Below are 12,682 nucleotides of genomic sequence, written 5' to 3'. Positions count from 1 at the left end.
GCTTTAAATCTCGGTAGCGTAATGTCACGTAAATTGCTACTTAATTTGCGTTAACATTTTTTCTGGTTTTCATTATTTCAATATAAAATGGAACGAGGAAAGGCGAATTTATATATAGAAAATTGGAGTTCAGTTCAGACTTAGAAGAGATGGGATCTTGAATGGGAGGTCAATGGGGGCCAGAGTCTAGTTAGTTTCTCAGAAAGGGCGTACTTTTCAGGTCCACAGATACTTTAATAGTAAGTACACATCTGCTGACTCTGTACAAAGTCTGTGTAAGTGCCCCAAAATAATTTTAAAAACCCTTTACTGTGCAGAAGCGTGCGTTCCATTTGCTAGATTGTCTTTAAAAACGGATTACAATCTTTGGAGCATAGGCGTCAGATGGGAATCCTGTATTTGTTCTACCGTTATTTCAATGGAAGATGCTCAGATATACTAGCGTCATTTTCTGCACCGGAGCATAGTGCTTCACGATGCACAGCTTGATAGAAAAGAGGATTTATGTTATTTGAAGAAAAAAATTTATAGTCACATAATAACATTTCAACACATTTTTTTTCATTACTTTTACCTACAATAAAGCGAATAATCTGTTTATCTGAAACAGCAAAACCTCTCATACAGTGAGCATTGGCATCGTGAAATTTTTGCAATAGAATTTTGACGGAAATCTCTGGGTCCATTCAATTATGTTCAGCTGTGTGTCATTTTCATTATGAACCTTCTAGACAAAGATAAAACTAGATCTGACTTCATAATTAACTGTGACCAAAATACAAATGTGCAGAAAATCAAAAGAATGCCGTTTAATATAGAATATACGTTTTATACAAATAAACCTAACCTATAAATAAGAGACCATCTATATTCAATTTTAATGAATTTACCCGTGTGAGAAAATCGTCCCACATAAAAATGCTTTAATCTTAAACGGATAGTTAATTGGATAATCTCAATACGTCGATATTTATTACGAATTGATTTTAAAAGCTTAAACGACAGTTAATTTTCTCATTGCACGCCCTCTCGTGGTGAAATAACAAGGCAACCAAAAACAACTCTCGTGTCTTTAAAGCAGGCATTAAAATTCGCCGGCGATTAAGTTGATTCTGCAACCAGCCAGTTAGGTGGGTACTTGTATAGGTATAGGTATAACCACATGATGTAATGTCCCCAGTCCCCTTTCTTACATTAGTAATGTTCGCATTGCCCGTAGCGTAATGTTATGTCACCTGTCATTTCACTGCAGGGGGGTGCGACGAATTTCAACCTTCATTTTCCTGAGAGATTTTTCGATATCTACATAAAAAGAGTTTAAAAAAAAATCCGGTAAAACAGTGGCAACATTTAAAATAAATGGTAATTATTTCTGTTCTAGTTTTTCAAAAATCTATGGAATAACATTTGCCCAGTTTCCAGAGAAATAAGTTTTTGTTTGGTATTTTTAAAGTCTCTCACGTGACAGCGTTTGTTTGTTAGGTTAGGTAAATAAAAAAGTAGGTACCTGAGCTAATATATTTTTATTTTATTGGAAAAACTTATTTTAACAATTTTTATGGTTTAAATACCTATCGATGTAATATATTCTAATCTGGGAACCAGACCCAGGATCTCTGTTTTACGAGCATAATGTCTCTAACCACTCGGCCATTGGGACATAATTACTCATATTTTACGTCATTATTAACGATTTAATTGTACAAATTTTGGATTATTAATTACGAACATTGACATTTTTTTGGATTCACTGCCCAAATTCAAACGTGGCATCATGTCAATAATTTAAACTATTAAATGCGCATACATACAGACACACACACTAACACTCACACATACATTACACACGTCACACACACACTTATAAACTACACAAGTCACCTGGTAATTGAATAAACATACCACTTAGCAGACATTACAAGGAAACATATCAAAGGTACACAACATGAAGTACCTATCTTATTCCTGTAGATTGTTTTAACTCTGTAAATCATGTACTGTTTGTTTCTAACTAACTATATTATCTACAATTAAATTTTCCCATCTTTTTGAATGACTACAAAGTTCTAAAGATTTTTGTAACATAGATAGTGTCTCAGATAAACATATCCGATTGTTATTATCTTGTTCTATTACATGTTTCGTTTTGATTTATTAATATTATCTTCTTCTTCAATGATATAATTTAATTTAACTAAAAAAAGATTTCATCTTTAAGATTTAAACTTTGTTCCTAGGAGCGTTCAATTCAAGAAATCTTTCCTGTGCAATTTAGTGGTTGGACTTCGGAAGAAACATTTGCTCTGAAAAATCCTTACAGAAGTTGCAGCACGCCACTGTCTATCCCATGTGTTATTTCGTTATTTGTCTCTTATGAATGTGGTTTAATATTAAGTTCACGCAGGTTATATTGTATTATGAAAATAACGCACGTCCAATGAAATGAATAGTAACATAATTATGTATGCTTATGCTTGGGTAGTATAGAAAACTCCTTATCAAAGGTTTGAATAAACGGTTGAATGACGAATAGTACCTAAGTATTGGTCTACATATTACACATTGTATTTAATGTGTCATGATAATATAATGTACTTTATTACGAACTATCATGAAATATGTAATCATTTAGATGATATTTTCACATTAATGACGAAATTTGAATATCAACCAATATGGGTAGGTAGATAGATACTGATTATCGTATTTAAAAAAATGTTGGTGCAGATCGTTAAAAATATGATGGGTAGGGCTCATAAGTAGGTACTTAAAAAAATTACAAAAAAGACCATGCTGTAAAACACCTCCACTGCTTTGGAATTTTTTATTTTCCTCGTGAAATGTAACATCAAAAATAAAGTTGCCCTAGAGAGATATTTTAAGTACGTCATCGACAATATTGTTCTTTTCTTTCTCGCCCGTCTTGTACACGGAGAAAAATGAGTATTGCTGGTTTATTAAAAGTATTTTCAAATTATTGGTAATCAGGTTAAAAATGGGAATATATGCCACTTCCTGTTACACTTTTAGTAAATTCGTAATGATCTCAGAACACGTGTTCATGCTCCTGCGTTTGTCTTAATAATTAAATAGCTGACGTGTACCCGGCGTTGCCCGGGATTGTGAATGATCTGGAGAAAAGTTTCGAGGTTATGAAATCTATGAAAAACATTGAATTTTCTCTAATTTCTATAAATATTATATAAAATAGGTACATATATTATATACATAAACCTTCCGGATGAAATTTTTAAATGATAGTGAAAAGCCTAGTTCAGAAGAACTAAGCGCAGAAACAGATTTTACACACGTGTTCCGACATCGTTACAAAACATTGGTATTTTACTAAAATTTTATCAGGATATCTATCAATTCATTCGTCAATTTCCTGAAACGCCGTTTTTAATCGGTTTTCGAATAATTTAAAGAGATTCTTAATAAATTAGCAATATTTTTATCAGTAGTATATTTTTATCGTGTATAAAAATTAAAAACACAGAAGATAATAAAACGTGTCGCGTACGATCTCTCTCTGGGACTAGTTTACCCAAACTATAAACTAGTTCCAGCGAAAGGTCCCACGTGACATCATCGTTCTATTATCTTCTGTCTTTTTCGTTTTCATGCAATACGTGTGAAAATGAAGAGGGCGATCGTCGATAACGTACGTACGAGCTCTCGCGGGAGTAGTATACCTACATATAATATACTATATTTAGCTTAGCTCTTTATGATTTACTAGGTATCGAGACAGTATTCAAAAAAGAAAAACATGGGTACCTATGCAAAATAAATATGGATGCTACTCAAAGAAAAAAAAAATGAAACAATGCTAACGACTTTACGAAATATTTAGAATTAAGCCCTCATCTTTTGATTTGTATTGGCAACATTGCAATTTTGTTCAAATCAATCAAAAAATAACCTATTAACTTTTACCGACATTGCAGCATTTTCGCAGTGCTTAATTGCACGATCGATTATACGCGAATTCATATCACGTACCTACCCACAAACACATTTATAAGGAATGCATTATTTTCGTAGAGCATTTTAGTTCGGCCATTAACCATAGATAATTGGAGCACTAGGTGACTGGGTAAATACTAATCTACGCAGAAGTCATTACACTCACAAACCGTGGGAATATATTTTTTCTTTATAATAATATCGCCTCGTCATATGGGTCGAAATAATTTCGTGTGAAATGTAAGTCGAAGGTACTTATGCAAACAGTATCAAAAAACCACCATATTTTATTATCTGGGTTAGAACTTACCGCGATTACAAGTACCTACCTACCCTCTTTTCTAGCAAGCGTTTTACAAAATTATCTTACCAGTATAGACATTATACTCAACACGCGCACCGATCCGTTTGATAGATTCCCATCCAAACGGGTTACAATCTTTAGAGCACAGGTGACAGATGGAAATGATGTACTTGGTCTGTTTTGGCGGAATTACCGCCTGCATTATTATTACCTGAACCTCACCAGAACAAAGGTTACTTATTTTCGTATAAATTTGAAATAATGTAGTTTTTAACTGTAACAACGTGGTGTACTTCATGATACTACCTGAACGCTAGAAAAAGTCGGGGAAACCCGAGGAATATACGGCACGATCAAGTGAATCAATACTTATTCGTGGTAAAAATGTAATGAATGACGTGGAAGAGAATAGTAGACGAAGTCAAGGACGCACAAGATCAAGCGAAACAAATACTTTAAATAAATAAACGTTTTCACTTCTTAACAATAATATTACTTCCACCTGAAAACTAGGCCCAGTTTTTAGGTAGGTGACTAGAATTCACTACCTCAAAACATTACTCTAAACCATTCATAAGGCGAAGCTTAGTGCCAAATCTAATTAAACTATTTTGATTAATCTTTATAACGAATTGGTGTACATTATGAATACAAAAAAATATGCTTTAGATAAATTGAAGGTTTTCCTATCGCTTCGCTTGAGTAGAATACAAATAAATTAAAAAATTACTCAATAAAAAATATAAATGCAAACTACTATAAAAAATATTTTTTCAATAGAAATATATGAACGCATAAAGGAAATAACTTTAAAATATACAGTATTATAGCTAAGATTATCTGTGACAGTTTCACTTGATTAACTTTTTTGTTTTTTTATAATATTATTTACAAAATAAATAAATACCAGTTTTTTGCTTGAAATCGAACGTTTCTAGACTCCTTTTGTCAAGCGATTTTAATGCCTATTGCCTACGATATAAGGTATAACATGAATATACACATTTTTGGCTTGCAGCTTCCTCTAAACCCATAGCAACGTCGAGTACACTTAATAATTAGATATTGCTTGAGGTAAAACGCAATTATAGTGAAAGAGTTTGGACATACAATTTCGCGACACGTTGGACTTTGTCACGTATGTAACCTGTTGGCATCTGGTCAGTAATTACCTGATTATATAAACTTCATATATTGACATGCAGGTGTACATATTGCTGGTGATAATTGAGAGAAAGCTGCCGTCTCGTCGGATCGGATGAGATCTATAAGTCGTTTGTCATATCTGTGCCTTACATAATACTTTCAATATTATTAAATGTGTCACGTGTGGTTAATATAATACTTGTCCACAATACGCAAGCAGGAAATATCAAATCAAACTTTTGATTACTTTACTGTATTAAGATGCACTACGTCGTGTAATATTTTAAATTGAGCCGCTATCAATAACAACCCTTAAGTAGATGGCGATAAGGTTTAAATTCCCGCTTAACACCATCCGACTGTTTTGATTTATGCAAGAAAAAAACATGGCCAAAAAGTGCCTCTTATTTTATTTTGTGGATGTTCAGGCATAAATATTTATTTTTTTTCGATCATTTTATAAATATCTTAATTTTCCACATTATACAATAAAATTATAACCGAAAATGGGTTCGTAAGTATGAGATTTTGAACTTTAAAGCAGTTTTCATAGGCCTTATACATAATTTTTTTCTGGACTTATAAAAAAACTCATCTAAAAATACTCGAAAATTTCAAAGGCTAAGATGTATTCTACTCGCAGTATTTAATTAAAGCATCTGAAACATTTCTAGGCGACCAAATTTTCGTACCAAAAACACATGATTTTGCATTACTACGTATGGCATCGCCTTTACATTTCACGGAGTAAGTGTTTCAAAAGAAGAGGAAGATGGTTTGAATGGGAGATAGGCAAATACGGAAGCGCGCTTATATAAAAAACTGTTATTATTAATAGGCGTTAACGGAACTATTAAATTAAGCATTACATTAAAATAGAACACAAATCTCTAGGCTTATGTGTCATTTAAAGACACACTGTGATTTTGTTCATACCTATAACATGTACAACAAACCAGATGATTTTCATCTGTTTTATTATTAAATATTTGTATTTTTTCAATGAACAATTTTATTACATTTTTCACAGGGTTTTATAGGTAAACTAGTGGGATCATGCAAACGTTGTCCTGCCACAGACCGCCTTCTATGTAGACCTCATTTTATCTGTTGTGTGATATTTTATACATTTGACATACGTCGTATAAATCGTATATATTTTTTTGACGTTTCATTTCATATCGATCATTTCAGCAGATTGTGATCGACCACCTATTGGGTCCAAAACTATCTATGTTTTAAGCTGGAACCTTACATACATATTCACAAAATTTAATTTGAATCGGTTTGGCGGTTTCGGAGATTAGCGTGTACGAACACAGTGGCGCGTGATTTTTATGTATTAAGATAATATTAGCCCTTTCTCACCATAGAGAGGCAATGCTTTTGTGTTTGGTGAGGGAATCCTAGCTCAAATAATAAAATAAAAGATGAACGCATGAATATTTTCGATAATTTTTAAATAGAAGGTTATTATAATAAATTATTCCTAGATACAAGAACGTATTTTGAACATGTTTGGTGTTCAATTTTGGGATTTTAAATTATTCTGATGTCTTATTGAATTATTGAACATTTAATATTGTAAAAAAAATTTTTGTAGAAAATGAAGATGATTTTTTGAAGATTACAAGTATAATGTATTTTTATAATTTTTGGAACATACTTTGTGATTTGTTTCTATCGAGGGAATTTCATATAATTTCTTTTTCAATTCGGTAAATGTATAGATATTATCTTTAAAAATAAAGTATATATTTTACGTGGCTAAAACTTAAAGCTTCCATAGGAAATATATTATATTTCGGTAGAAATTCGGAATATCAATAATAATGATAATAATCAATGGCTGATGTTTTAGTTGTTTACAAGCATTATTTAAATATCGGTATTTACTATTACGGGTGGTTGAATCTAATCTGATTAGACTCGTGTAAGAACCTGTATAAACACTTGTTGTTTGTTTAATTTTTTTTACAGTAGAGTCCATTGCTCTTTTGCCGATTTAAACCTTGAATTTTTGAAGCGGGCATTAAATTTGATAGTAGTCTGGTGAAGCTGGATTGATTAGTTCTAAAAATAAGGTCAGTGGACGGGTTGAAATCGCGTCTGGGTCTCACCCAAGGCGTCGTGAGTTCAATCCCTTGGCTGGCGAAGTCCTCCATCCCCGGTAGGAGATTTTCAAATTATTGTCAGGTTTTTCTCTTTAAAAAAACAGTAAAAAAATTGCGGTAACTCTTCCGAAACGTCTGAAATTATGACCCTAACCTTCGTTAGGCCAAAATAGCAAACGAAACACGCATTACCGTGTGAGATTACGAAGTTACCCCATGTTAACTAAAAGGGGTAAGTCCTTATTCGATCGTGACTCAAGCAACATTTTCTACGTACTGCGGTGGTAGTAAGAGATTTTAAAATATCGTCAGGTTATTCGTAAACCAGGAAAGTTTATCTTTCTTTCTTAAAAAAAATAATATTATTAAGGTTTCAAAACTTCAGAGAATTAAAATATTCAACGTTGTGACCATACATTTGTTAAATATGACATCATCTTTAAAGTATTTTGAGAATCAATATGACCCAATGCAACAATCCACCAAATAAATTAAATGACAATCAATATTCATCGTTAAAATATTATCTCTCAATTAGCGTTTTGGGCGTAAAATTATAAAGCTTCAAAAAATCTCACTTTAAACTTCATTCTGTGTAAACTAAAAGTCAATGACAGACATAAAATTTCTACTGTGGCTCACCCCATTTCGTACAAGTAATATATTTTAAGCATTCAGTCAATGTTGACGTAACAACATTAAATACGCTAAATAATACCATATAACAAAACGAATGTGTACGTTTTATTGTGTTTTATGACCCTTCTGCACACGCAGCAGTAGGTAGGTACCTAATTTATTACCTTACAGTACCTACCTGCTGCGTGTGCATACGGGAATTTTATTATCCTTCTGCACGCGCAGCAGCGGGTAGGTACTTGTAAGGTACCTAATTTATTATCCAGTAGAATACTAATTTTCTGTTAATCCAAAGGAATTCACTTTTGATAAATAACGAATTATTACGTGTGTTTTGGAGTGCTCAGTTTAATGGATAATTAATATTCTTTGAAAGTCAAGAACGTGAGGCATGCCGCGCCTGTGGTATTTTTTGCTGCAATCTCATTACCATATTGTGTTGATCACTGACAGTGCTGGATCAACCATAAACGCTAATGAAAAAAAATATATAATCGCTATAAATCGCTCATTTTTGACTGACTAACTGACCACCACGTACTTCTCAAGAGGGTAAACGGAGAGAAAGGACCGACATACAGCTCTGTTTTAGCACACGGAGAAAAATGATTATTGAATCTCTTAAAATTATTGGTAATTCGGGTTAAAAATGGAATTGCATACCTTACGAATGAATATATCTTTAAATGCTCAAATACTCGGATTTTCATGAACACGTGTTCCGAAATCGTAAAATTATATACGTAATTTATTAAAAGTTTATCTGGAAACCTGTTAATTCATTGGTAAAGCCTGCAATCCCGTTTTTAAGTGAAATTACCAATAATTTGAAGAGATTATTAATAAATCACTCTCTCCTTGCTTCATCCACATTTATAGATCGTTTCATACATAATATTCTATTATTCTTATTCTTAAGATTTACTCGAATGTGCCACGTCTTCTTCGGGCATCCCCGACTTTTTCTACTATTCGCTTTCGTGTCATATTTCATTATCCTGATGCTCATTTCTTGTTTATATTGTACTTAGTTAAAATTTATTATCTATCTATCTCGACACAGGTGTACCCTAGTGAGACAGATGTCGATAAATACACGTAATAAACTTTATATTGATAGATAAATAAATAAAAAAATAAAAATTGTCGTGTCCGCGTCAACATTTATAAAAAAATATAGATTTTCGTTATATTTTTCAATTTTACTCCAAAATATCTCACATAAAATCGGTTTGAACCTTATTACAAACGTTCGTAAAGACAAAACGAGCCTGAAAACCTCGGTCGTAGTCATTGCCACCACTTGTTCAAAATACCACACAGCAGAACAAGCACAGCATGGCATGACAAGATGAGATTTATAAAACAATTGACATAATGTGTAATTACTCTTTAAATAACATTAAACCTTTTTGTACAACCATTGAACAATGTCAAAATAAGAAATCTTGTACTTGTAAATGGATAAATAATCTGTCGTACAATATATATTTAAAAAAGTGTGATTTGACAATTGACAAACAAAATAACCCTTTTTTTAATGATAAACTAATTTTTATAGGAGAAGGTGTTTTTTACAAAGGATAACAAATTATTATAAGCAATAATTAGTCCCCTGAATTATCCATACAAATTGAAAATATCTCCCGAGTAAAAATAAATGCCGCCGACAGACTGATGTCCGGTCAGGTGCTCTGGACCACTTAGCTACGTCTGCTTATTTCCAACCCGCCAAATAATTCAATATGTACTATTACTTCAATCAACAATTACTGCTTATTATATTTTAAATAACCTAAACCATTTTTTTAATTACTGAACCGGACTCAGAATGTCATAGATTCGGACCTGTAAATATGTTGAAAAATATTACATAATATTACTGAGTATTCACGATGCGACGCAAATCGTAAAATCCTAATAAAAACTGGCTTTCTGCTACGATAATAATATATTTCGAGTTATTTATCAATCTTCAGAGATTCAGAGGCCATCTGGGTGGGGTTTCAGAGAAGAGCATTCCTTATCCGTACATATTTGTACAATGACGAAATGTAAGTTCACAAAAAAATGAAAATTTACAAATTTACTTAACCATTTCTAAAACTGAAATAAATTTTATAGATGTGAAATTATGCCTACCTATTGTAAAACTGATTCGAACACACATCTCATTGGGTTAAAGATATTCATAAAATGTTGATATTAAAAAAGAAATATGTATTATTCATTAAAAAATTCTTACGTTTTATAAATTTTAAAATGGGTATTCCAGCAATTATGTTGAACTACAACACTCTGTTAAATTATATGAATATGCTCAAATTGTCAGACAGAAGAATTTTCACTGACTTGGTATTTCTATATAAAATTCTAAATGATTTAGTTGATAGTCCGGTATTGCTAAAATTGATAAGCTTTCGGATTCCACAACGTTATACTAGAAATCAGGATTTAATTCAGTGCATAAATTCTGGGACTAACTACCATATGTATTCCTCTTTGCCCAGAATACTAACCGAGAGAAAAAATTATACCAAGTCAGTGGACATCTTCAATTTATCTTTAAACAAATATAAAATGTTGTTGACGAAGCAATTCAGTTATGTACACTAAATAATGTATACTTCTTAATATGCTCATGTAAAAGCCCCGAAAAAGGGCGTTAATAAATAAATTGATTAATATTATGTATTGTTGGGGTCATTCGTAAATCCGCACTCCACACAGTCCGTAAAATAATTGCCCTCAGCGCCAATGTCATCTTTGGGGATTCTGTGTTGGGGGTCTTTTTAAGTAAAGGGAGGAGAGGAAGTTCTAGGAAGGACAAACTATACGAGGGGTGTGTATGAATCTGGGAGTCAGTGTGTCCAGGAGTAACGTATGAATCCATCCCTCCCACAGCAGTTCAAATAGAGAGAGTCTGGCAGGGAGGTCAAATGGTCCAGCTAAACTAGCATGCTGATACTTATGGTTCCAGGGGCGGCAGTACCCATACCCACCTCCATAATGAATTGTTTTATGAAAATTACTTATTTATTGAATATCTTTGGTATAAATATACTATAAACTATAATTGCATGTCACAGTAGGTATACGAGCATAATCAAATACACACACACATATAGACATATACATACAGAATCTAATATACAAGTTAAAATGATATGACAATAAGGACGAGTAGTTTCGGAGAATTTGAACAATTCTTCAAATTTCAAAGTTAATTTTCAAGTTCTGTGAAAGATTTTTTAGTTTCGAAGTTATGTTATTAGTTCAGTTCTGTCAAGCAACTAACCTATAATGATATAATAACAGAACTTGAATAGGACTTTCACAGAACCCGAAAATGAATGTTGAAATTTGATGAATTGTTAAAATTCTCCGAAACAACCCCTTCTAAAAGTTTTTGTGCTGGAGCCAGTGTGACTATGGCACCTTCAATACTCGAGTAATGTTGTAAGGTGGTAGGAAATGAAAGAGGCACAGGAGAACATAATATATTATGAAATTATATAGGTACCTACAAATTTGCGACTACCTAAGTTCCAGAGAAGCAGATTCTCTCAGCATCGTTCTGGTGAAAGACTGCCATTCAGAAAAGAAAGTTGGGTGAAATAGCTTTAGTCGTGTTTAGTGACCATATATCTGAAGTCCGGTATCTATTTCACAACTTTCCCCTTACCCCCATTGGGGATTGCCACGAAATGTGCAAACATTAATAAAAAATATATTGATTACTTCGTTGGGTTTTGGCCACAGAACCTCAGGCGATTTAAATATATTTATATATATATATTTACTTATTTTTGAAAGTTTAATCACAACTTATTTATTTTATTCCAGCGACCACTCCTCGAACCACTACCGTATCAGGCCAGTCCCCAGAGACCAGCACACGGCGGAGTTTCCGCGTGGGCATCAGGAGGCGGGTGGTGCCTACCTTGACCTCCAAAACCACCACCACCACCACTACCACTACCACTAGCGCTCCCATAACGGCGCCCTCCTCCACGGACACCACAGCCAGCATTAGTCCCGATGAGGGGACAACAGCGGGAATCTCTGGTGAGTGATAAAAAATGTTCTATAATATTTTTGTCTCAACCCTAACATCGACATCATGAAGTTATTAATTAATCATTCGTTTTCAGAAACCAACGATCAAGAAACCCACTCAACAGTTCAGCAGATTCAGGAGAAGGATTCCTCTGCGGAAAAGAACAGATTTAACACCAAGCGGCCATTCTTCAACGGCTTTAAAAACAATCAGTTTGAAAGCGGCGAGGAAGTTCCCAGAGATGGAGAGATTGTTCAAAATACGGGGAAAATATACAGCTCTGTTATAAAGCAGGACAATAGTTTGGTGCAGAGAGAAAGGGACAGCACTGAGAACATACAAGCTGAGTTGAGCATTGACGGTAAGATATTTTGTATGTTTTATCTAAATGGAGGTCTAGCACGGTCGATCGATAAATCCCCATGTCAATATTGACTAAATTCATTATCT

General features: G+C 33.2%; 1 protein-coding gene across 1 annotated transcript in view; it reads left to right on the top strand.

Annotated features, from left to right (window-relative positions):
* Nucleotides 1-12,682, top strand: part of LOC149420564 (uncharacterized) — a 197,920-nt gene that overhangs the window by 179,522 nt on the left and 5,716 nt on the right. Inside the window, exons 21-22 of the mRNA XM_089636802.1 lie at nt 12,019-12,240; nt 12,327-12,593. Coding sequence (XP_089492928.1) covers nt 12,019-12,240; nt 12,327-12,593 — 489 coding nt within the window. The remainder of the gene's footprint in view (nt 1-12,018; nt 12,241-12,326; nt 12,594-12,682) is intronic.

This window comes from Hesperophylax consimilis, chromosome 10, assembly GCF_061612785.1.
Source record: "Hesperophylax consimilis isolate HC1 chromosome 10, BYU_Hcon_1.0, whole genome shotgun sequence".
Lineage (NCBI taxonomy): Eukaryota > Metazoa > Arthropoda > Insecta > Trichoptera > Limnephilidae > Hesperophylax > Hesperophylax consimilis.
The sequence above is the reverse complement of the archived record's forward strand: the minus strand, read 5'-3'. Positions and strand labels throughout refer to the sequence as shown.